Genomic DNA, 23,845 nt, shown 5'->3' with positions numbered 1-23,845 from the left:
ATTTTGCATCAGAGTGCAAACAAAAGCGCTGCCCATCTTGTTTCAGGCACCTAGAACTCAAGGATCTGCTTAGGCAAATGCTGCCGCTCATCCCCAGACACCACGAGGTGCCCAGCCAAGCCTCCCCCTGCTTCTGGCCACCATGGCCTTAGAAGTGTCCCCCTCCTCGGACCAGGGCATCACAGGCTGGGCAGCAACATGACTGCCAGTGGCAGGTGATGGAAGATCAAGAGCTGCCATCTCACCAAGACTGGGGATGTTAACGTACCTAGTGCACATGGAGAAGTGCTGTCTATCTGTGCAAACACAACAACATAAATCCACAAAATTGCTCCAGATAGGTGACCAGGTGTAAAAGCAGCCATGGTCATCATTCTATATAGACAGACATAGATGAAAAGGGAGTATCCACATTCCTCATATCTTCCCACTCTAAGAAGTCAAGAGACTCCAAAGCAGAGAAGAGGGACGGAAGGTGCTCTAAGTGCATAGGGACAGCACATTTTGAAGAATTTTGTGCCGGTACATAACCTGATTTTTTCCCTTGCATTGTCTGTATGTGCACTGATAAATTGGGTAACCCTCAGATCCTCCCCCCGACTCTCCCCCACCCAGGGCACAGTCACATCCCAGGGAATAACTCTGGCACCTTTACAAAGGCAAAGCCTGGAGGGGTGGTTGTGCCAAGTGCTGTATCATGCCTAGAAAAATGATACAACAGTCCAGCACTTGGAAAAGGTACAAAAGGCCCTCCAGGCTACCCAGCAAAACACACTGACAAACACTTCTCAGAGACACCCCTAGGTACCTGAGCATTAAACAACACACAGGCAACACAATCAGTTATTTAACCTTGAAACACTCACATAAATGTCCTGATACGGCTCATCCTTCAGTACAACTACCTTGCTGTTCACACTGATGGACATGTGAAGCCTTGCCTTGTAGACAGAGAAGGAAAGGTGTTTCCTAAATGTTATTTTATGTAAATATGATAAAGGCTTCCCCAGAGAAAATAGGAAGGGTAGAAAGTGGTTCATGGCACATACATTACAGGGATGATGCAAATATGCAGCAACTCTGACTCCAGATGTGCTCCATGCATATCCAGATGTGCTCCCATTTGAAGTCTCTGGTATTCTCCAGCTGCACATGTGACTCATCAGCACATATGCCAGAGTAGCTCCCAAACTGTGAGATCCACACAGCATACTTGGGTGGCACATACTGAGAGACTGCCCAGGCCCCTCTGCAGCAATCCAGCCCTCTCGGGGAGCAGAGCAGCCTTCCTGGTGGTGCACACAGGCACCATGCTCCTCGTGGGACAAAGGGTAAGAGTAGACCTGCTTCATTCTATCAAGGACAAAGCCAAAAGCATTGGATTACAATATGGAGAGTTATAAAAAGGCAGCATAACAGATGCACAGTCAACAACTGCCTAAAATTTAGATCCATGATTTGCTGTTAGCTGATTTCTTCCCCGTGCTATCACCCAGTCATTCAGGTTGAAGATGGGCCATAGCCAAAAATCCTTTGCCATAACATGCACTGAAGAAATTACCTCTGCTTGGAATACAGCCTGTGAAAATTTGCTCACTCAGTTCCAGTAAAATACTGAAGGAAAGTGAATTTTCAAATTATTTCTGGTCTCTCCTACTCTTTTTCCGGTTGCTCAGTTTGGAGATGGTAACATATGAATTTCACTGTTTCTCTCCTCTTCCGTCATCTGCTCAGGAGCCCACTCTCTGCTAGCTCACACTAACACTGAAGTTCACACTTCTGTCCAAAAAGGCTGGTATTCACTTCTCCATGTGAAAGGGGAAACATTTTTACTGCACAGGGGTTTTATTGGTGTGGGGTTTTCCTTTCCCTTCAATTTAGCTTTCCAGTTCGGACATCTCCACTGATACATTAAGCTTCCCATAAATTCACATGAGAATCAAGAAATAATTACCCTCCAGCACTCAATATATTTTCAGCTGTGTGCTGAATTACACAACATGCAGGCACAATAGGCAATTACATTAGGAAGGGGTGTCCGAACCCTGCCCATGTGGCAGGTACACAAGCAGAGTGTCAGGCTGCCATCCCCCACTCAGGCCAGCCACGAGCCAGGTGCCCACTCTCTTCCAGGGAGCTGAATTACATGACAGACCTGTTCATTTTGTTCCTTACCCCAGTACTCGGCTCCTGACAGGAACTGGAGGGTTTTTATCATTTGGTCAAGTACCAAGCCAAAAGGGCAAGGGGAAGCAGGAAGAAAGGCAGATGAGTGAGGAGCATCCTGCTTGTCCCATAGTCTGACAGAAGTTCATACAAAGTAAGCAGCCTGAAGTGAACTATCAGCCATGACTTGCACCAAGTCTCCTAGTGACAATTCTGTTGGTGAAACTTTCCTGAAGCTGGAAACATCAGCACCAGGTCTCTTGCAGTATGTTAATCCCACCACATAGATCTGACTAGCACATAAACATTATAATCTTCACCACTGCTTGGCACATCATAAATACAACTGCTTGAAGCTGGCTATTGGTCACTTGTCCAAGGGATGGTGCTGTAAATTCAGAGAGCAGGAGAGTCTGCACAGGAACAGCCCAGGAGAGAGTAGGAGACAGCTGTTTCATTTCTACATCTTACAGGAAAATATTTCCATGAAGTGTAATGTTTGGAAAATGTCTAACAACCCAGTTCATGCTTTCTACAGATTATGTGGACTTAGCATTTCTGTTGTCTATACTGGGATAGATGAATAGAGAGATAAAAGGAGGCATGAATATATAAGACACTTGGAATGCAGGAGAATCTACAGAATGTGCGAAAAATGTAGGAAAAGCTAAATAAAAGAAGAAAAGACAAATGAGATATTGTCAAGGCAGCCAGTGAAGCAGCAGGGTCTCAGTTCAGAGGTGGAATCATTAAGCGACAAGCAAGGCAGCTCTTACAGAAAGTCTACATGATTTTTTAACCCTGGAATTCACTAGGGGGAGCGTGCGGACAAAGGCAAATGCCAGAACAAATCTGTTTTCCAGAAGAAGTAAAATATATTGGAAGTTCAGTCCCCCTAGAACAAGGAGTCAGGGAATGAAGTGGTTTCTGCACTGGCCACACTCAGGGCACATCACCCAAAAGCTCCTGGGAAGGTAGGAGGCATCCACCACCCATCATATGCAGTGACAGCAGCTACAGGAAAGCAGGTTCACTCACTCCCAGAACGAGGACCCAATATCATGGCCCTTTAAATTGGAAGTGAAGAAGTGTCACAGAGAGAGTATGGTGAATTTGCTCACATTTTGCCTGGATCTAAGAGACTAAGTCATTAATCCTTCCCCAGTTCCTTCTGCAGCCTGTCACAAAAGTCTGTGATCCTGGTCCAGAAATGCCACAGTGTAAACATAGCAGCTTACACTCTAATTAAAGTCCTTCCACGTCCCAAATGCAAGGAAGTAGCATGTCAGACATATCTTAGAGTCACCATACCCCGCATGTTTGCTCTTTTCTGCTGCAAAGAGGAATCGGAAGGTACAGATCCATGTGGGGACCTGTGCAGAAAGGGGGTGGAAGAGTCCAGCAAGGAAGGACAAAGCTCAGGTAGAAGAAAAGAATTTTAGGCACAGGACAAATACAAAGTCTTGCCTCAAATCATGACCATGACATGCAGGGCCTTCCTACTGATCCTCATGGAAAATATCTTCATCTATGAAGAGAACTTTAAGGACTGCGACAGTCTGGCAGGGATTTCCAAAGTATGCACACTTGTACAGAGTAGTCAGTACACGTGCAACAAACCTAATCCTAGACCTCTGGGGATGTACTAGGCTCAGACACACACAGGCCAACTCCTCTTTGAGATCTTGTGTTTCCTTCAAGTGCACTAAAAACAATTGTCTAACACATGTACAGCTGGCCCATCCAAACCCCACCCCCCAAAGAGTGTCCGATGCCTTGCATATAAAAGTATCACCAGTTTCCAAACAAGCTCAAGGCTCTCATGCATGTGGGCATATCCTATGTTTCCAGACGTTTGGTAGCCCATCGGGATTCCTGCATCTGTGGACATATTTGGGCTTCCCAGTCATGGGGCAGTCCACTCAGTCTCTGTGCATACATAGCAACATGCAAGGCCAGTAGACACTTGAATCCCCCCAAATCTGGCTGAACAGTGGCAGACAAGAGGACACATCTGGGAAAACCTGAACAGACAGTCACAAGAAGAGCAGACTAGCCCAGGAGACACAGCCAGTGGAGGAAGCTGGTGGCATCAGAGGTGAAAGGCATGACAACTTGGGTTCTCCTCCTGCCTTCTACCCAAGGGCAAACTAGCACCTGCATCTCTAACAGCATAAACTTGCACAGCTTCTGGACTATGATGTCCTCACAAAGAGAAACAAGAGGCATGGAGTTACTCCCAGTCCCTGTGGGGCTCCAGAAATAACACAAACCTAACATCTCACACCAGCTGGAGAAGAGGGCTAATCCAGCCTCAGAAACTGCTTGAAAAAGAGCCAGACCTCCCATACAGTTCTTATAGCCCTTCCACATCTCCCAAGACCCAGTTCCTTTTCTGACATGATGGTATCCTCGGCACTTGGCAAGATGCTCATCATAAACTGTTCTCTCAACCCACCCTACAGCAATGTGCTCATCTGGGACTCCTCGGTGCTTTTGCCACCCCATGCCATGGCCAGAAAAGCCATGACAGGGCCTAGCTCTGTGGTGGCCAGATCAGAGAGTGATGGAGCAGCTAACATGGCAGAGAGTTCCACTCCTTCCTCCCTCCACCCAACCCCTGGCATTGCAGCTGCATCTCTTCCCTTGAACTGGGCATCTCAAAAGCTCCCCCTTCCCCGTTCTGTGAACCTGCATTTCTCTCCCTCCTCCCAGCAGTCTGCACCTCTTTTGAACACCTCAGCTTGAAACACTGCACTCTTCTCCAAAAGAGGAGCTTGGTCACATTTTTTGCTTGGCCCTTATCAAACACTTCCATTGGCTCCACATTCATCTCTAGCTGTTGGGGTTGTTTGTTTTTTTTTTTTAATAATCATTTTCAAAATGCAGCATAATGAGCAGAGCAGAAGCACCACCATCACAATAACTGAGTCCATCTTCATTTCCATCACCAGCTTGCAAGATAACAAGAAAGAATAATTTTGACATAACGAATTGCAACTAATCTGACTCTTTGTTCCATGATACTGTGTAGCCCAAACTAAAAACTGTAAAGCACGGTTTAATTTAGATGCTGGTGGACACATAAGGGTTTATTTGCATGGCTGCCATCATGTACATCTTGACTCTGCTCCAGTCACCATGTCCCTTCCTGTAGCCCTGCCTCACTGCAGCTCCCGCATCAGAAAAGCTGCGTGAAAACAATATGTTTGAGAAAGCATTTTTGCTCTTGAATCAGTGCAAAAGCAGGAGGCTGGCACACTCAGCAGCCTTTGGGCTGCCTGTAACAGAGCCAAAACACAACATGTTTCAGAAAAATATAAGTCCAAAAATGAATTTTAGAAGGGTGAGTCCCTTATGAGCAGATACCCTGCATAACAAGTGGACAGAGCTGGGCAGAGCAAAATGCAAAACCTTCCAAGCCTGATTTGGTCTGCAAGGTTCCTATCTTCTTCTGTCACACATTATTAAACACAGATCAGAAACAGGATCTGGGATTACAGAACAGACTGAACTTGGGACATCAGAAGACACCTGCCCTATAAATAGGAATCATTTACCAATTCAGAACAACACACACATTTTGGCAGCCTCTCAGCCAATAAAAAAAAGAAGCCCCAGCATCAGAACCATCCAAGTGCTATTATTTTAAATGCGGAACAATGATTTACATCATCATGACTTACCTCCTCATTTCCCAAACTCTCATCATGCATGTCAGCACTGAATTTCACCAAAAATTAACCCTTCCTGAAAGAAGTCTTAAAAAACAAAACAAAACCACAAGTGCAGCAATTACAACAGAAAGCAGAAGTTTTGATTGGGAGCTGTTAATTTGGGGCTTTTTATTTTTTTTGGTAGCTTTTTGCCTGCATGCCACATCCCAGGATTTCAGCTTCAAAACTCCAAAGTCTATTCGGTCATTCAGATCACAGACTTTCCACTGCAAAGTGCTCAGAAATACACCAATTTGGGATTTTGCATGGTTGCAACACAGAGGCTTTGATTTGTTGACACTTGTGTTTCTAGGAAAAATTAACAGAAACACGTGCAAGGGTCCGTACAAGGGAACAACGTGAAGCGCCGCTTCCAAACAGGTGCGGCCGATTATCTGAGGCAACGCTGTGCCGGAAAAAAAAAGCCACACCACACAACGTTGTTTTCTTCACAAATTCTAAGAGTACTAAAAACTTCCAGATAATGGGAAATCCCTGAAGCTTTTAGAAAGTGTTTTCTCATACTCTGTACCTGGTATGACAGCTGCTTCTTTGCAGCTATGGGGAGTTGTGGTTTTCCATTTGTGAAAATTCAAGTGAAATCTATCATTTTTTGGAAAAAGCCTAAGTCCTGGGGTTCTCAAGTATCTTTACAGGTTGGACAATTGGAAGAGATCCAAGACTCCAATCAGAGTCTGAATATGTGGAAATATTTAACTCTCTAAGAAACAGTATATAAAATAAGCTGTTTCTCTGCTTGATGACTATTTCAGGATTGACTAATGACTTGTGGTTGTGCCAAACACCACGGAGATCGCTCAAGAGGATAATTTCTGAAACTTGAATTTGTAACATTCTATCAAATGAAGACTATTTCTGTGTCAAAACCCTAGATCTGGGAATTTATATATAGCAAGATCATAAATGAACTTTTGGACACCACAGTTCAGAAGTAGCTCTCCTACATTTCTTCAATGAAATATCTGCTAAATCTTTTTCTAGGGAATGAACAAGCTTTAAAATAAGGCAGGAAAATAAAGACTACTGTATCAAACATAAGCCTCTCCTGGGGAAGCTCTTGCATTTCAGCTGGTTGGTCTCTGGATCTTGTTTCAGGGAAGGATTTGGTAGCAGGGAGTAAAGACTGTCCTGCTGTCCTGGTCAGCACATCAGCTCCTCCCTGGGGGTGGTTATGGCAAACAAAAACAGCTAAGCTTGCCTAAATTCAGCCACCTCTGGCCAAAAGACCCTGACCTAAACTTGATCTTTCTTCCAGTATCAATGGATACCACACCATGGCCAGGCAGGGACTAAGTTCGACTCTTCTCTTAACCAGGACAGAAGCGGTGCCTGTAGTCAGAGCTCGGCTTTGCTCCCAGCAGAGTGAAAGGCCCATTTGGCCAAGTTACTCACAAAGGCTAATGAAGTCAGTTGGTTTCAGGGAGCAATTAATTGCTGCCATCACCTCTCCTCTAAGAAGCACCAATGCTCACATTACACATTTATTCAGATTATGAGGATGGCAAGTACTGTTAATGTAACACAGTTTTACTTCCTGCTTGATAGGGATTAGAGGATCTAGCCTAGTAATTACTACACAAAATCCATAACTTCTGTCTGAAATAGTTTCAGCAGGAGTCTGGCTTTCAGGCTGACAGTGGCTGTTAACCCACTTCATACCTAGGTAGAAAATATTCCAATATTTACTTTCAGCCTTGTAAATCTACACATTATTAGCCCACAATTGTTGTATATTAGACTTTAACTCGCAGGTTCTCTTTGTGTCTTTCTTTGCTAACACTCTGAGCTATTTGCTCTGAACTTTTTCTTCCCTTTGTTGGTACTTGTACATTATGATCACGTTCTTTTTTAATTTTCCTTAAGTAGATGAATCTTACTAAAACCTTATCTATAGATTCACATTTCCAGGATTTTGTCACACTTGCTGCTCTTTTCTGAATCTTTTCCAACTACACAGCATCTATTACCTGTTAAAATGGACAAGAGAACTGGACATGATGCCCAACACTGCCGCACCATTACCATTTCCAGCATCAGAGCTTCCCATCGACCCTGAGGTGGCTCTGGCTGTGTCTGTGCTCCCAGCTGCTGCCCTGCTCATGTGGCTCATGCCTACTCAACTGTTTGCAACATTTCCAACTCCTTTTTCATTTTCTGCTTCCACCACTTTTTTTAATCCTGGTAAGTCCAAATTTATACCTAGTATCAAAACACATGGAGGTGTGTTCACCTGTAAAACTATCAGATGCCACTCCTGAGCTCAGAGCTACGCAGGACTTGCTGCCACAGGAGCTTGCCAAAGCCAAGCAGCAGATATCACACTGGTGCCCAGAAAGGACAAAGATACAGCAGGTGTTAGAGTAGCAGTGTCTACCTAGTATCTCACCATTTAAAAATAACCTTTTACTTGTCACTAGCATCACAGGGGAGCTGCAACAGGCAGATGTGGGCACTGATATGGGGTTTGAGGAGTTTTTAGAGGTAACTGGGGGACTGGAGCGTAGCTCAGCACCAACCAATCAGTGAACTGGGCCGACGAAAGAAAAGAAGGCTCAAGGTCCAATTAGCAAGAAAGGCTGTCATAGCACCACAGGCAGGAGAAGAGAGGGAGCTCGAAACAGGAAAAGCTGCAAAAGCCAGGCAAAAGGGCCAGGAGGCTACAGCAAGGGCAGATAACGATCAGAAGAGGCTGAGCTCCTGCGCAGCAGGATGGGATGGCAGCCCAGTGGCCAGCATGTGGGAGAAGGGGAGAGGGAGCAGCATGAGCACATTACGAGGCTGTGGGGAGCATGCAGCTGTCAACCACAGCCCTGCAGAAAGGCAAGAGTGGGCTCAGCGGGGGAGACACAGAGTTTGGTTTTGGCCAGGCTGAGGAGAGCAGGCAGCTGTCCCCCATGGATGCTATGCAGGATGTGCAAAGCTGGCTGGCAGAGGGAGGGAAGATGTCCTCTCCAGGGCACTCCCCACCTCAGATGGATCAGTTGGGTCCAAACCAGTACAGCAACCCATTACCCTGAGGAGAGGAGAACAGAGCAGAATCTTATGTTTGTGCAGTGAAGGGGCAGGTTGAGGACACTGAAGTTGGCCAGGAAAGGAGGAGAGCTACATGGAACAGCATCCATCACTAGCAGCTCTGGCACTTTGTTCCTGTATGCCAGCCTTGTAGGGCAGAGAAATCAGCTGTGGCATAGGTCACCTGGCAAACCTTGCCACCATCTGCACATAAGCACCAAAATCTGATTTTCCTTCTTCCATATTCACCTGCTGAGAGACTCAGAGACTAGTGGTATAGATGTCTGGTATGCAAGGTACCCAACACCACAGGCAGCCTTCCGGGGGTGCAACCTCCCTATGTGCCCCCCTCACCCCAAGCAGCATCCTCCCCTGTTTGCTCCCAAGTACTCTCCTCATGCAGACTTGTTCCTTGCAACCTCAGCATGGTCAGAGCACCTCACTCCATGGCTCATGCCAGCAGCATGAACAAAGTGTCCCACTGTCTTTGTGACAGCTGTCCCACACCAACCCCAGAGACCCCACATCCCCCCAGGCTCTCATGTCATGCTCCATGTCAGGGATGATACCCTTCCAGCATCCTGCTCTGGCATCACTGCTACCTTGGGCTACCCAGAACCAGCCCTTCCCACACAACAACACCCCAAGGGGACAGAGACATAGGTGAAGTGCCATATGTGCATGCAAAAGCAGTCAGCTCCACAAAGCATGAGTGCTGAGCAGATTGGGCAAGAGGCAGCTCATGCCAGCAGTCTCAGACATCAAGGTGGGTGCATATCCCCTAAATGCAAAGCCTCCATAGGTACATAGTTTTGCTGCTGTGCTCATACACCATTATAGTTGTAGTCTAATGCCTATCTAAGGACTGTCACCATTCCCAGATTCCTGTTTTATGTAGTAGATAATATATCCCTGTTTACACCCACAGCTTTCCTGGGTAAGCATGGGTGGGGGAGCACCTAAGAACAGCTACACAAGATCAAAAGTTTTCAAAAAGGACTTTCTGCAGTTGGTAGAACTGTTACTTTATCAGACATCTAAGCAACTTCTTGGCCTGTACCCTCCCCTCTTCCCCCCACCATTAGCCTCTAAACAAATCCCAGAGCTGAATCAGTTTCCTCCATTTAGAGGCTCCACTCAAATTGTTTGTAGGATTCCCATCTTTCCTTCTTTTTACTTTACAAATATATAAATAGTCACATCGTCATATGAGACAAGTAGAGACTGACTCTTAAGGATAAAAAACAGATGTTTCCCAATCTTCCCTAACAAAGTAATATTTTATATATGGCTCTTCAATGGATTTATAGCCAATGAAGGGATGTTACTACATTAGCTCATGGAGGGGGTGGGTGATAAAAACTGGAAAGGAAGAGCCAGACAAGGAAAAAAGAAGCTATCCAGAGCGCTGCAATTGGAGAAGCATGACAAATGGGCAGCACAGTTTTAGAGGGCTTCGACAGCAAGGCAGATTGCCTGGCTGGGAGTGATTGTCCACAGCTGGAGCATCGCAGAGACCATCTGGTATTTCTTAAACATGCTTTCCCCAGGTGATCCGATTCTTGGAGTGCCCCAGCAAAGAGAAGAAAAAAGGCTTGCAAGTCTCAGCCCCATTTCCAGGATTCCCCTAATTAGTTAATAGAATTATATTTGAACCCCTTTTCAGTTTCTGCTACAAGACCTCCACTTTTGCCACCTTTTCATCAGGAAAAATGTATTTCAATTGATGGAGTTTTTCATTTATTTAAAAAACTCAATGATTGTGTCTCTTGGCACAGCAACCCATTATAAAACTTAATGAAGTAAAAAGAGATCCAAAATTTCTTTTGAACACCTTGTAACCTCACTCTTCCCCACACCACTTTTAGCTGCATAAAGCATGCATTTCCACAGGCTCTCATGTTTCTCTCCCACCCCAGCATATCCATCCCAAATCTGAAAAAGCAGAGCATGGACCATATGGGGGACTCCAAGAACCTCTTGTTTCCAGGATTTTGACCCTTTTCTCAACTTGAAAGATGTTAAAGAATTTAATTGTGTGTGCCACACGCTCCTGTCTCCACAACAAGAAAGGCTGACAAAGGAGCTATACAGCAGTATTTGCTGCTGCCCTGGTGCTCCCCATAAGACAGCCCCTTTCCGAGCCAGGAGCATCAGGAACCAGCTAACAGAGGAAAGAGCAAGAGAAAGCAGTAAATAATAAATGAAAGGACAGATGGAAGAGGGAATAGGGCAAGCAACCAGAGAACAAGCCCTGGGAACCAAACTGCGTTCCCACCAGCAGGCAGTGCCCCCACCGAGCAGCACGGTGCAGGCAGGAGCCAGGGTCCGGCTGCAGAGATTATCCCTGTCGCTCCCCGCCAAGCCAGGCTCACCAACCGTGCTTCTCCTCTCTGTTTTCTCCATGAGTTAGCCCAGCCACAAAGCACGGGGCTGCCCGAGATGTATCCTGTGGACCACAGAGGAGGCAGCAGCCCCACAGACACACACCCCCAGTTCTTGGCTGTAAGCTTCCCAGGAGCATGTAAATACCATTCCTGTTACTTTTCATGGGGAGAAAATATAATAGTATAAAATAGTATTGTGGCTGGAGCACCAAAGTTGGCAATACTCCGACTGCAGCAAGATTGTTGCTATGCCACAGTTTGCTAGGAAATGTATTTTAAATGCAAAGAACCCACTAGACACAGAGTTTCCTTCTCTGTCCATATCAGCAGCTGCCTTTTCAAAGCCTGCATGTAATCCCAAGTCAGAAATTCATACACAAGGTGCTTCAGCTTCCTCAGTCTGAGAAAAATTAACTAATTAAAGTATTGGGAAGAAAATACTGGACAAAAGCATACTTACGGGGGGAGGGCTGTTTGGTTTTAAGTGTTTTAGATAGTCAAAAATCAGTAAGTTCCACCACCATGGTGCAAGGGGATTTTGCATGGAAACCTGTCCTTATGCAGTGGTATAGACAGTGATAATAGAAGAAAATATAAGCCATGATTGTAAAGCTAAAAAAGTAGCAACCATCTGCAAAGCACGAAGCGTAGAAAATTAATACAATATTTAAAAAACACAATGGAAAAATTCATGCCTTGCCAACTTAAGAGTGGAAATTTAAATAGAGCAAAGAAGGGAAATGTTAACAGAGACACAGATCCACTATTTTGTGCACAAGGTAAAATTACCAGTGTAATTACAAAAATATAAATATATGCACTTTGCATTTGAGAAAAAGAGAAGACGATGAATTCATCGCAAGATGATGATGTACTTCACAGCTTACTAATGACCAAGAGATGTATAAGATAACATCTGCTTTAAATAAACACTGTTATATCGCCTACCCCGGGTAATTTGCACCTTGGAGTGTGCTAAGCAGATCTCTGACCTGCTGATACTAATTTTTAATAAATCTTGGAATGCCAAGTAATTCTAGAAGGGCAGGAGACCCCCTAACCCTGTGCCGGTGCTTTGGCAGAACTAGCTGACCTAGGAAAGGCAGTCAGCCTGACAGCAGACCTAGACAGAGTAATTAAAAGCCAATATGAGAATCTACTGATAATTCATTACATTTACGTCTCAACTAATTACCAGCCAACATATGTTGTATAGAATCAAGTCCTGTCACACTGATGTCACAGCTTGATTTAAGAACTTGTGTTAATAGAAATAATTGGGTGGAACTAGATGAACAGAAGTGGCTGATGAGACGAAGTATCTATTGCCTGCTACCCATCCCACAGGATGCAGTGTTTTTACCAATGATTTAGATAAATATAAGATCCTTAGAGGCAGCTTTCATATAGAACAAATGTAAGTTAGTAAATAACGAAAAAAACAGCTCTAGTTTACTCTGTGATCCAATTTGTATGGCTAAATGGCCACCATCCAAACAAGCATGCTTTAATTCAGCCAAACACAAGATAACATACATGCAGGAAAACAATATAGAGCTCTATCTCCAGCATGGAAAACTGTCCTCTGTGGCCACAGGACAAAGGAGGAGCTACAAAGGGACTTGAGAAAAAATAAGCTTAAGGAGTCAAATCTATTCAGTGTGTGAAAGAAGAAAATCCACAAGATTGAACTGCTGCTTATAGGTGTTACATTAGCACAGGGGGAGAGGGGTTTTCTAACCTGATGGTGAGAGGCAAAGCAAGCTCCAGGAGTTGAAAGTCAGAGTTAGACACAATGCTGAGAAAGAGGAAAATTATCATCAGCACAACAGAGGATGAGAAACATCACATGAGAAGGCCTGGATGGTCTTGGGGCCCAGCACAAAAACAGGGGTTGAAATTCAGTAGTACAAAGGGCAGGTATAAAACCCTCTGTGTAACATAAGAGTGGAAGGAGCCCAGACACTGGCACACTGGGGGTCTGCTCCAGGCTACAAAATCAGGGAGATCAGAAACACAGGCTTATTGGGAGCATCTGAAACACAGGACCCACTGGTAATTAGGGATCTTTAACTGCCCACACATTTTCTGGGGAAGGAAGACATCAGGCACAGCCTTGCATCAAGTTCCTGGAATGTGCCAAGAAAAAAAAATTGTGAAAGAAGAGACAGGAACAAAACTAGGAAGGAGGCTCCTGGAGGTTTGATTCTCAGCAGCAGAGCCAGCAGCAAAACACACAAAGGTGAAAAGCACTGGTGGGCAATGGAGCCCAAAACGAGTGTGTGTATTCACTAGGAACAGAAGGGAAACTAGTAGCAGGGTAAAAGCCCTGCAGTGTAAGGATAAAGGCTTCTGTAAGCTCAGAGTTGGCTAGTGAGATTTCAAGCCGAATGAAAAGGGAGTGCAGGGAAAATGGTATTTTGTAAACATGCAGCAAGATAAGGGAACAAATGCAAATTATCTTAGAGCGTGGGTACGATAAGGGTAAATCACAAACTCCTCCATGGCTTGCAGCACGTGGAGGAGAAATGGAAACTCCATCAGGCTGATGCGGATAAGCACAAGGGAACGGCACCAGGAGAGGGACAGAGTGAAGGAGCCAAGTGTTCAACAGAAACCACTCACAGCAGGGATTGTCAGTGGTCACGAGGAGACATTTGATAACTACATCGGTGGGAAGAGGCAGACCAAAGAGTTCACCACCTCCTGAGCCAGGAGAAAAGGTTAATGGATTGGTTTATGCCACTGAACACACCACAAGCCCTTCCAAAGCTGTTAGTGCATGTCAGCCCTCCCCCCTCCTACTGAAATCTGTTTTCTGTTAGGTTTATATGTTTTCTTTATTCTCTACACAGCACCCAGAACTGGCTGGTTCTGGTAATGACATTACATATTATAATGTATGTATAATTGCTAATTCTAAGATGCACAATTTCTAAAATATCTTCTCTTGTTAGGCTAGTTAAATTGGACAGTAAATTGAATTTAATAAATACTGAACATGTTTTAAGAAGCCACGTTCCCCACAGTTACAAAAGGAATAACCAAATCGAATAATGAGAAAGCCAAAGTGTTGCTTAACAGACTAGAGAGTGTCACCTGAAAAAGAGATTCACCTTCATGACCTCTCTCACACACACACACCATCAGCACACAAGGAGTTGTAAAACTGCTAATTAGGGTAAGAGGAGGCAGGGGATCCCAGGGGTTTGACTCACAGCTGTCTCAGGAAGCAAAGACGTATAAATTGGGACACAATTTCACAATAGTCAATGACTCAGAGTTAAAGCTGAAATGTCTAATGCTTTTGTTGGTTCAGACTTCATGAAAGAGGATAATTAAGATCACGAAGTTAATGCAATTAAAAGCAGTAGAGTAGAACTGTAAGGTATAGTAGTACATGAACAGAATTAAGATCACTGAAGTTCAGTGTTTTTAAATAGGCTGAGGTCTGTCAGCAACTGTCTCCAGGAATTTCTGGAAGAAAACTGATGTTTCAGAAGACTGGGAAAGGGCAGATATAGTGGCTATATTCAGCAGGTTGAAAAATAAAGGAAATTGCAGGGCAGTCAACATAACTTCAATGCCTGGAAAAAAATGTGAAACAAATGATCAAACAATCCATCTGTAAGGAAGGGTTGGAAGCAATAGCCCTGCCACATGAAGGCAACCTGCTTTCTTTCTGACAGAGCAAAAGGGTCTTGTGTAAGAGACAGAGGCAACAGATGTTTATACCTTTACTTTCACACAAGTTTTTTAACTCCAGTTTCATATAACATCTTAATTAGAAAATTAGGCAAATAGAGTCTAGAAGAAATTCCATACAGGGAATGCACAGCTGGTTGGGAAATTGTACACATAAGCACAGGCATAAGCAAGCAATACTGTACCAAAAAAACCCATGATTATACAGGGGTATATGGACAGGAGTGTCACACACAAGTTGCATGAAATAATCCTGCTGCCCTTCTCAGTCAAGAAAGGCCTTAGCTACAATACTGGGCTCATTTCAAGTCAAAGCGCTTCCAGAAGAGCCCAGACAAAGTAGAGAGAGCCCAAGGGACCCCAACAAAACACAGAACTACAAAAAAAGTTTTAAAGAGGGCTGAAAGGGACCTCAAGAGGCAAAATGAACCACGCATGTGTAATTCAACTTGAAAATAACATGGCCATGAGGAAAGAGCAAACGAAAGACAGTTGTTCAGCACAAAGAACAAAAGTCTTTAGGGAAGCATGATAACAAGCCTCAAATATGTAAAGATTTCTGCAAAGAGAAAAGGAGTGCTGTAAGCTGCTCTCCATGTCCACAGGGAGAGGACACACCATAATGGGCTTAAACTGAAGCAAGAGATTTTTAGAACACCAACTCCATAACGATATGGATAACTATGCCCTAGAGCAAATTGCTGAGGGAGGGTACATCTCTCCCATCACAGGAGGTTTAGGAACAAGCATAAAGCCACATCATTTGAATTAGTTAGCAGTGGTATCTCCACAGCCTGGGCAACACTGGTGCCTGGCTGCTGAGCCCCCACAACTTGCTGGCTTTACACAGACGTGCCCAGGAACACAACATATTTCAGCTATACACCAAACGCCCTCAGAAAACTGTAAACAGACACTTAGCTTCAGAATGAGATCATATAAACAATTGATAATGGCACAAAAAAATACTTGGTTACAAGACACTGTTTTTCCACAGTTTGTTTTTCCCACCACCATCCCCCTCAGCTCTGATCCTGAGGTCTCAGAAGACACCTGCAAATCATCCTCAAAAGGGACTCAGCAACTCTGCTGGTCATTAACTATGGGCTCAGCACAGATATTGCTTTAATGACATATTACAATTTTTTTAGTCCCTTCCTCCCAGAAAACCCTGCAGTGTTTAACAGCAATTCTCTTTCACTCTCTCTTTCCCATAGGAACTGATGACAGTATTGTCTTCCTCTTGCTTATGTGACCTCTCCACCACTATCTCAGCTGTGCTAATCAAGGAGACAAACTCAGGGAAATTGTTTTCACTGTGTATTTAGCTTTGAATGGTGCTTTTTCTTCTTCAGCCCAAAGCAGGGGGCTAGTGAAATAAAATATATTGCCTCATACACCTTTCTACAAGCAGAGATCAGGTACAGCTGATTTGTCATGGAAAAGGCTAGAAGATGCCCTCTTGAGGTCCTTTTCAGATCTATTTTGTACAATGCTGTGGATAACATGTATGATGTAAGGGGCTGCAACAGACAGAAGGCAAACAGCCTGATCCGAAAGCCACTCACAGACCTGCTGCAAAGCTCTAGAGAGCACCCTCCTCAAAGGGAAGCTGGAGAGCACACACAGTACTGACCACACAGTGCAGCACCCAGTAAAACAGCTATGACAGGTATCACTGCTGTGCAGACCACAGGACATTTAGGCTGCCAATTCCAAACAAAGTCACAAAAAGGCAAGAAAGCTGCACTTATCTCTACAAAACCCTCCCAGGTCCTATGTCACAAGGTGGTCCCCACCTCCAGCCCCATGGAGTGATAAAGCCATATATCTCCAGGAAAAAAAAAAAAAAAAAAAAAAAAAAATTTAAAAAAATAGAGCAGACTTTCTACCCAACAGCAGAGGCACCGAAAGCACAGCCAGCCCTGTGCCCTGCTCTCCGCACAGACCGCCTCGCAATGGCAGCCTCTCAGCCATGGCCCCCTCCAGGCTCAGCATCCCATAGGACAGGTCCTGGGCCCTGCTGCCATGTCTTGCTCCAGGACCACCATCTCACAGACCCCACAGCATTCAGCAGGAATCGCAAAACCACTAGGGGAGGTTCACAAGTGCAGGAAACACAAATGTCACAGGTGCTCAACCTGAGCCATGGGATTCTCTGCCAAGGAACAAGTATGATTGCAGTTCTCACTGTTTCCAGGGGAGAGGAGAAAAACATTTCCGTGTGGCAGTTTCTCTCTTACAAGCGCTTTACACAGGCACTTGTCCTTGCTCAATACCACCCCACACACAGTTGTTCTGCGGTAGTCACACACACTTCTGCTCTCTATCACTCTGCTTTGCTGCACTTGTGCCACCATTGTGCATCCCTGCTTAAGAAAAGTCAGTGTGTGTCCTCCATCACTATCATCTCACACACTCATACCACTTACCCTGTATGAAGAGGATCTCTCTGGCTGTTGGCAGCTCCAGAAGTAGCCGTTTCCAAGGAAAGCCTCACAGAGATCTCACAGACACTCTTACAGCAGAGTTTGCTATCTAATGACCGTAACAGGGGTAATGGGATGCCAAAGTAAAACACCTGATTGCAATGTTGGACACAGATAGTGAAATGCACTGTTTGGCAGCTCTCAGCTCCATTCCTAGCAGTCCCACCTGATTCTAATCTCCCCCAGGTCTCTCTCAGTGCAGCTGGATGAGACCCTCTGCTAACACCCTCAGCAGGGTGGGGCCATAGAGGGTAAGCTGGGAGCATTATGTACCCTGTGGGGAGGGTCTGTCCTCTTAACTGCTGATTTTAGAGGCTGTGTAGCCTTATTTCACAGGGTGGCAGCTTCTTACTACATGCCCTGTAGTCTCCTCACTGGCTTTTCAGTGCAGAAGTGGTGTAGTCGGACAGGCTGGAGAGCTGTCATCACTAGTCTCTTGATGCAGCAAAGTAATCAGCATTGTAGCTTCAAGCAGAAGGTAGAGCAGAAAGATAATATGTGTTTTCACTCTCCAGAATGAGAAGTGGGGCACTGTTTTGTTTCCTTGGGATGGGAACTCCTATAGGCAAATTTATGGTTTGTTCTTTTATCTTGGAAAGCTCAGTTACACTTAATACTTCACATAAATACAGGAGGGGACAGGTTTTCACGTACATCTATTGACCTGAGTAATTCCTTCTTCCATTTGGAGTAACAGGCTTTACTTTACAACACCACAGAAACCTGTGGATATCCATTCTCTTAAGGTACAAATCAGTATATGAACCCAACACAAACTGGCACCACAGAAGGAGGGTTTCAGATTTAATCTATTGAAGCACTGCCTGCCGCTCTTCCACTTTCTGTAAGTTCACTCCCCAAAACCTGCATGCATGTTATGTCTCCACTGCCCCAGGTAGCCTTTCACCTACTGCCAGCCCAAAACCGTGCATTCACACCTCAGGTCCAGGGCTCCAAAATCACTTTACTGTCACTGGGACACTCTTCCTGAGGGCTGCAAAGGAAGGGAGCCTGCTGTGGTGATTGCAACTTCTACTCCTGCTGATACAAGCCATAAAAGAATCAGTGCTTGCTCCACCTAACTTGACTGGGAAGGAGCAGAGAAGTGTTTCTAGGGAAAGGGTCCTCCTCCTCCCCTATCCCACTGCAGGCTGTGCTGAGTGACCTGGTTCCCAGAGGGGAACAGGCAATGCTTTGCACTCTCCCCCTGCGCTGCCACAGACCTCTACCATCAGAGATGCTGATCTCTGAAATGAGATGCCTATCTCTGAGCACCAAAAGGGAAAATTAATAAGCCTCAAAACGTTACACAGCATTTAAATAGTACTGTCACAGATCAAAGACTATCACTTATCTTAGCGAGGCAGGCTCCGTAAGCCTAGAGACATCACGTACAGAAAGCAAATGCAAGATGCAAGAGAAAGCCTGCAGAGAGTTGCTGAGGAAAGCTCATGCTTGTCTAGAGAAACCGAAGTGGCCTAAGCCAGAGTCTAACATGTGTTCCTGTAGGAATGAGAGCCAGAAAAACTGCCTGGTTTCACTCAGTCTCAGTTGTGTCTTAGCACAGAAAAACACATTTCATTTTAAAACACCCTCTTACCTTGGAGGTACCTGCTGCTGGAAGCAGCTTAAATCTCAGTGCAAAACCACAACCCTGCCTGATCACTGAGATAAAGAGCACGCTGGGAACCATGTGCAACTGGTGAATAGATTTGAAAAAGCTCCTGTTTTACCTTGATGCCACAGGGACTGCAGAATCACACTCCCTGCACTGTAAGAGCTTTCATTCTTAAAGCCATGAGGATACTGCATGGAAGTTTGATGGTAATCTCACTTGCCCACATTTGCAGACAGCGTGGGAGGCCTGATCTATAGTCTTTCAAGTTGCTCATATAAATATGTCATCTGGGAGGAGAATGAAGAGAAGATGACTTTTCATCCAAATCACTACGGTGGTAGCAGTAGTAGCATGGGAATAAAGATGCCTCACGGTGGTACTCCTACTCCCAAGCTCTCCTAGAGTAGCTATTCCATTGTAAAGCACCTTTATTCTCACATGACATGGGGCAAAATACACCACTTACATTTCTTTGGTACAATTGAAGTGCTGCAGGAACCAACAGTATTAGGAGACTTCTTACACAGAGGCATGGGGTTGAATATTCCTCCAGTCTGTGTTGAACACTGAGTACTAAGGGTCATGCATGTACATGCACCACATGAAGCCAAGTGACTCCTGGATACAGACCCCTAGGAGGAAACCGTGGTCTCAGGGAGCCCCCAGATACTCTGTCCCTGCAAACTCAGTTCTTCACTGTCCCTCCCCAAACCAGGTCTGGATCCTTGCTTCTGCACCTCGCCTCACAACCTGGTGACTTGCTACAGCACTGTACAAAAACACTGTGCAGAACAAAAAGAAGTCCTCAAGCAAACTCTGGCTGATTGAATTTTGAAGGTAAGGAATGCCCTTCTGCAACAGATGTACAACCCCCTCTGCCCACCCCAAACACCAGATCCATCACAGAGAAGGGAAATATTTACACAAGTTAGTAGAGTTCCAGTTAAATATTATGCTTAGCTGTCTAGAGTCCATGTTCTCAGACTATGTCTATGAAATAAAAGATTAAACTTCATAACAATTATGAAGTTGCTCTGCTCACATTCAAAGGGAGTTAAAGGACATTAAAATAGTTCTTTGGGTAATACTCCAGTGAAATCACTCTCTCCCGCCTGGAGAGTTAGAGCTAAAACCTTCTGAACTATCCTGTAAACACACTTGGAAAGGCTAAGAGCTAAGCTGATAACCAGGTAGCACCTCTGCTCTGCAGGTTCTGTAAAAAATGTGAGCAATGCTGGAGAGCTTTTGAAGCAGTGAGGGAAGGAGGACAGGGGAGAGCAGCTTCTCTTCTCAAGGGAAGTTTGTTTAGTGGAAAGTAAGCAAGTTGTCAGGGGAAAAGCTGACAATGTTGATTCCAGCAGTTGTACTGGGAATAAACAGCCAAGTGGATCACATTACAGAGAATGAGAAACGGCTCTGAGGATCTAATTTAAATACTGGGCTTTTGGGACCGTTGGGATTCAGCCACACTGGTGGCACCAATGCCCACAGCTCCCTGGGGCTGAGCCCTCTCCCAGCCCTGGTGTCACCATCCCACCTCTGTGGGGTCCCCAAGAGGTCCAGCACAGCCCATGTCCCCAGGAGAGCCAGAGCCCACTGCCACACTGATGTCCCTGGCAAGGACACAGACCTGTGCTGGCATAAAGGCAGGGGCTGGACGTTGAATTAGGGACAGCAGCAGAGCAGGGGGAGGTTGTGCAAGTACCCAGTTGCCTCTCCCAGCCCAGTAGCAGATGAGGGCCACCACGAGGCTTGCCATCTCCTCCCCAGACGGAGCATGGGGCCCTCGCTTCCATAAAAATCAGATGCCTCCCTGCCTTTCACAGGAAAGGGACTCAGCAAGAGGAGAAGGGAATCTTGTTTGATTTATTAGTCTCTTCCTCCTTCCCATCATCTGTGGCTCATCCAGCTGTAGTGATAAGGAGAATAGCTATGAAAGGACACTGCTGGCTGCTGGGATCCCATCCTTCTGCCCACTCGCTGCCTGAAGACATCAGTCCTTTACAAGCACCATTAAATGTGTATCCAAAATGTGTCAGTCTCCTCCATCCTTTGAGATTCTGTTCCCTGGATAATACAAACAGTTGCCAGAAAAAGAGTATCCTCTCATCTCTGTCTGGGCCATTATCCCTTTATATTTGCTCTTTAATATTTACTGGGTTCACACAAAGTGCATGCTCTGGAAAGAAAAAAAAATCAGCTGCAGCTTAAAGGACTCCAAATTTAGTAATTGCTGCAGCCCCATCGACGTGAACAGTTAGCAGGGAGTTTTCTCCAGCACTTCACGTGCCATGGTATTCTGCTTAGGTCAGACTGCAGAAAGTGTTCTGTCCAGGGGCACCAAATCTGGAGTGTCTGCATAGGTGCCAGCCACAGAGGCCTTATGAGTCCACCATAGGTTCCAGCAGGTCCTTTCCCTCCCAGCACCCAGTAATTTTGGTAGGAAACAGAGGCAGCCAGAGAGATGCTGATTCATACAGAGGTGAAGCACCCGAGGGTTTTAACACACCTGTGAGTTAGCAAGAACTAGCCCCAGCTCCTGGCTCCAGAGCTGGTCTTGCAGCCTTACCTGTTAATGTGAGGTTGCTGTATGTGTTTGAAAACTGCTCCTTTAACAAAACCAAGTGCATCTGAGCTGCCTTTTCCCTCTGTAGCTCCAACATTATGTCAGGATGCTGGGCGATCTTACAGCCTTTCTGCTTATCCAGGGCAATGTCGCTGCGAACAATGTCTACAGCAAAAGGGAAAGAAAAAAGGGAGATGGCCAAACCTCAGCTTTCATTTTCACCAGACGCTTGGATCAGCACCAGCCAACATGACAGCCACACAACCATCACGCAGCACAAACAACCCAAAAAGGGTCCAAACCCCTTGGATGCACCTGTCCAATGAGCCTCCTAGGCTCAAGTCTCCTTTTCTCCCATAGAAAGCTCAAGTCATTTGCTTTAATATGCTAACACAAACTACCACACCTTCCATCCTTCACCTGTCTAGCAGTTGATCTCTTACAATGATGACCCCTCCCTTGCAAGGAAGTGCAAAAGTCTCCCAATATTCATATTACAACCCTGTAACTGGTGTGTTTGACTCTAAATAGTGAGAAATAACTAAATCCCATTCTGTTGACCCCTGGCTTCCATTTACCCTTGCCTGTCAAGGAGGTGATGAAGAAGGTTTGTTCTTGCTTTGTTTATACTCACTGCAGCTATCACAGCTAGAGTTAGGTCAGCATGGCTTATGACTCTGAACAGGTCTCTGTACCCTCCTAACTCCTGCCATTCAATTCAGGAGGCAGGCAAACTATTTAACAATTGGTTTATCTTCATATGGGCATTTTATAAGTCATATTGTGAAACAAGAATATGATATTCCCTCTCCTAGAACTACTCACCTGTTGAGAAAATGGAAATATGGGGTTAGCAGGGCAGAACAAAAATCAAGCAAGATGTCTCCAGCCTAAACAGGAGGGTAGTGGCGCAAACTAGTCCTTGCAAGGCCCCTTTCAGAGTTTAATAAACTCTGTAACATTCTCAGATCCACAGGCACCATATGCTGTGCCTAATTCTTACAAAACCTTAGGCAGCCAGAACTGATAAGGAAGGATGGAAGTTGGAGTTCTTCCACCACATTGCATGAGGTCACCCTTTGCATCATGAGGTTGTGCTTTGCTTGGTTTGATTCCCATCTAGCTAGAAGTTTCTGAAGGCGCTTTTTGTCAGAAGGGAGTCACATCTTGGTCCACACACACTCTCAAACTCCATTATTGTTACACATATCAAGAAACACCAAAGTTGCTTCTAATAGTAATGGTCCTGTCTTTCAAGGTGTCAAATCTCAGGTTCAAAGCTCTGATATATCTTGAGCTGGCAGGGAACTCCCTCCAAAAGTGGGGTGGAGGACTGGAAGCCATATTATCCTCCTGTCTCTGAGCCTCATCCTAGAGTCACTATGCTTATCTTGCCCAGGCTGTTCTCTGTCTGTCTCTACTAAGTAGTTTGGGATTGACACAGATTCTCTAAAGCCTGACTAAAAAAAGTCTGCTCAGAACAGTAATATCATAAAAGTACCTGTGGTCTGTGGTTAGGGACATGAGTTCTCCCCTCCACCCATAGCTAGCATGCTCAGGAGTGGAGATAGGGCAGCATCCAGCTAGCATGTCTTAGTATTTCCACATTAAAGCACAGGAGCTTTAATGCAGAGAGATGAGATGGAGCAAGAGGAAGGAATCATGTTCCTCTGCAGATAATGAACACACCCACGCCCCCTCCTCATGTGCTTTTGGGGCACAACCTCTGAGGTGCACACTGAGTAAGACTTGGGCCTACCCAAACTCTGCCCAACTAATGAATGATGCAATCCTGAACCCCTGCTGTGTGAGATATTTGGAGAACTGAAGACTGAGAAACACAGTCTTAGCACTCTCCCTCACCAGAAAGGCTACTACTACAGCTACCAGTGTCACCTGGAGCTCATGAATAGTCATCCTCCTTCCTGAGTGATGGATTTACTTTTCTGCAGAACTGAATGCAACAGTTGTACACCCCCCACCCCCAAGGCAAAATAGAACAAAACGCATCAAGGAGACCCTGAAAGAGAAGACTCAGAGGCAGAGAGGTTTGAAACTAGATGGTCAAATGACTCAAATTCTCTTCAGACTGCTATAATCCAGTCCAGGCTGAGTCAAACCAGGTTGCTTATCTAAAAGGGATGGAGGGCTCCTAAAACCCAAAC

General features: G+C 45.2%; 1 protein-coding gene across 1 annotated transcript in view; it reads right to left on the bottom strand.

Annotated features, from left to right (window-relative positions):
• The window catches only part of HPSE2 (heparanase 2 (inactive)), a gene marked incomplete at its 3' end in the record, with an annotated part of 110,810 nt that overhangs the window by 75,664 nt on the left and 11,301 nt on the right, over positions 1–23,845 (bottom strand). Inside the window, exon 3 of the mRNA XM_080348052.1 lies at positions 21,684–21,845. Within this exon, the coding sequence (XP_080204178.1) occupies positions 21,684–21,845 (162 nt within the window). The remainder of the gene's footprint in view (positions 1–21,683; positions 21,846–23,845) is intronic.

This window comes from Nesoenas mayeri (assembly GCF_963082525.1).
Source record: "Nesoenas mayeri genome assembly, chromosome: 7".
Lineage (NCBI taxonomy): Eukaryota > Metazoa > Chordata > Aves > Columbiformes > Columbidae > Nesoenas > Nesoenas mayeri.
This window is presented reverse-complemented; position numbering and strand designations above follow the sequence as displayed.